The sequence below is a fragment of the Tasmannia lanceolata genome, unplaced genomic scaffold (assembly GCF_043159265.1).
Source record: "Tasmannia lanceolata isolate RefF3 unplaced genomic scaffold, GAP_Taslan_0.1 ptg000006l, whole genome shotgun sequence".
NCBI lineage: Eukaryota > Viridiplantae > Streptophyta > Magnoliopsida > Canellales > Winteraceae > Tasmannia > Tasmannia lanceolata.
Window position 1 is genome coordinate 32,589,546 of NW_027518683.1, and position 2,363 is coordinate 32,591,908.

Consider the following 2,363-nt stretch of genomic DNA (forward strand, 5'->3'; position numbering starts at 1 on the left):
GTAAAATCCCTAAAGTTAAACCTTAATTGGCATACCCTTCTTTAAGAAATTAATTGACATACATGTTTCATTTAATTCATCCGAGTCGGCTGTTCTACACTGCAAGGAGGCGCATAATGGCTCTCTGCGAAATTGCCTAGCAAATCCCCCTTGTTAAGATAAGAGAACCTTGTTATTGAGACTGGTGTGGTGGTGACTGGTTTACATTTCATGGATAAGAAATCATAAATACACATGGATCAAACAAAATGGAATCTCTTTTCCCATAAAGCAATTAATAAATATGCTTATTGTTTATACAATTGCCAAATTCATATCTTGCTGACTGTAATTAATATTATCAATAACTGAGACTGTTAAGATCTAATCCAAAGAGTTTAAGACAGGTTAGTTCTTCTTATGATCTCTGCAAGTAGTCTTTGCGAGTACGAACGTAAAGCATGAAACTGAGGAGAGATCCAAGAGAGCAGACAGAGCCCCAGATGATAAAAGTTTTCCTATAACATTCACCCCCCATGCATCTTCCATGTTCTTCATCTACTTCTCTTTGGTAGAAAAGTGCTGCCAAGTAACCAAAGAGAAAAGAGCCTATTGGGATGTTAGTGACAAGAATGTTATGATTTATGCTGAAGTTCTTGGTGCCGAAGAGATCGCGAGTCATGGAAATAGTAAGCGAAGTAATAGCACCCGAGCATACTCCTACAATCGCAGTGCTGATATATAATGCGAGTTCACTGGAGTTAAGAAGCAAGAAGAAAGCTCCTGCCATTGGAGCCATCAGTGTTCCTATAAATGCTGGTCTTGAAACCATGTTCTTACTCCTGAACAAATGACAAAAAAAGCACAAATTATTAAAAAAAAATTAGAACTCAATACCAACAACAAAACAAGAGGATGAGATTAGAATTAGGAGCTTTGTTTATGGATTGGTAGGAAGATGAAGAGAGGGAAAGAAGAAAGAAAGAGGGAAGATGTTATTTTGGTCATTTTCTTAAAGAATGATGGAAGAGAGAAGAGGTCATTTTGGTCTTTTTTCTTATAGAATGAAAAGAAGAGCTCCAAATTTTTCTTCCAATGTTTTTCTTTTAAAGGGATCACAAGAATAGCTCCACATGTACCTTTGATGAGAAAAAAATGTAGCTTTTAAGTTTTTTGACAACCCTTCATCTTCACAAAATCAATAACAAGGTTGGTATAGAAAATTACTTTGAGAAAAAGTATTCCAAGAGGGATGGCATGAGACGACCAAAGAACCCAAATGAAGAAGACAAGGAGACCAAAGAGGAAGTGTTGGAGACCCAACGAGATTCAGCTATTTGTCCCAAGTTGCTACAAAACGCCAATCCAAGTGTTGCACCAAACATATATACAAAGTAGTATAACCAGAATTCTACTCTTCTAACCATCATTTTTACTCCAATCTCCTCTCTAACTCTAATCTCACCACCTTCTTCCTTCATATTACTCTCCAAATTCCCTCCAACAATACTGATCTCACCAAAATTAAAATCATTTACTCCTCTCACCCTATTCATGGACCTCCTTCTTTTTAAACCTTCTCTAACTGTATTCACCACTGGGACTATTAGTGGGGCCACTAGTAATACCCCCAGACCAGCGGCATAATCTGTCGGCGAAAACTGGCTAGACACATACCCAACACTGCTGATCACGGCATAGATTCCGGTCGCAACAGTTATAGTAAACAACACTGCAAACTCGCCTCCCATTTGCGTGGGACTTATCAACTCTACTTCTCTGATTAATGGTGCTGTTAATATTGATATTACTATCGGTACAACAGAGTTGAGGAGTAGATATGTGCTAGCCTTTCTGTTGGGCGGGGGACGGAAAATTGAAGTGATCATGGCGGTGTAAATCTTTGCGCTTAATCCGACATAACTTGTCGCTAGCCCAACCGCAATTTGCTGATCAGATGGAAAGTTTCGAATGGTGATTAGATAGCTGACTGTATTGATCCAACAGACACTGTTTCCAGCCAAACAACTGAGTAGAAAGATTTGCCAATAAGGTAGAGAGGTGATCTGGTTCACTAAGAAGAGGAATTGTATCCCATATCCAACTAAACCGAGAGTCGTGCCTATTACAAGAACTAACCATAGTGGGAGATGAAGTGCGGCGATGCCAGAGAACCAGCCAAAGAGCTTTCCAGCGTCGGAGGCAAAGGCGAGGTTGTTGAGTTGGATTTGGGAGATAGAGAGGAGATGCTTAAGTTGGGAGGAGTAGGCCGGAAAATCCGAGTTAGTTCCACTCATTGATTGGAGCCATATGATACCTACCAAACTCAGCCATTGAAGGGAGGAAGGAAACATGATTGGGGTTTGAAGGATGGAAATGCTTAG

General features: G+C 39.7%; 1 protein-coding gene across 1 annotated transcript; it reads right to left on the minus strand.

Moving 5' to 3' along the window:
• Positions 1-347: 347 nt before the first annotated feature.
• On the minus strand, positions 348-2,363 carry LOC143878559 (Major facilitator superfamily protein). The gene is made up of 2 exons (XM_077380831.1): positions 1,207-2,363; positions 348-821 (listed from the first exon to the last, which is right to left on the minus strand). Exons 1-2 carry the CDS (start codon positions 2,331-2,333, stop codon positions 398-400), a joined length of 1,551 nt encoding a protein of 516 aa, XP_077236946.1. The 5' UTR covers positions 2,334-2,363; the 3' UTR covers positions 348-397.

Bases quoted from the DNA above. Each gene is read 5' to 3' on its own strand.
- LOC143878559 (XM_077380831.1), bottom strand. From the start codon at position 2,333: ATGTTTCCTTCCTCCCTTCAATGGCTGAGTTTGGTAGGTATCATATGG. The intron at 822-1,206 runs GTAATTTTCTAT...TCATTTGTTCAG, and splicing joins TTGGAATACTTTTTCTCAAA to GAGTAAGAACATGGTTTCAA.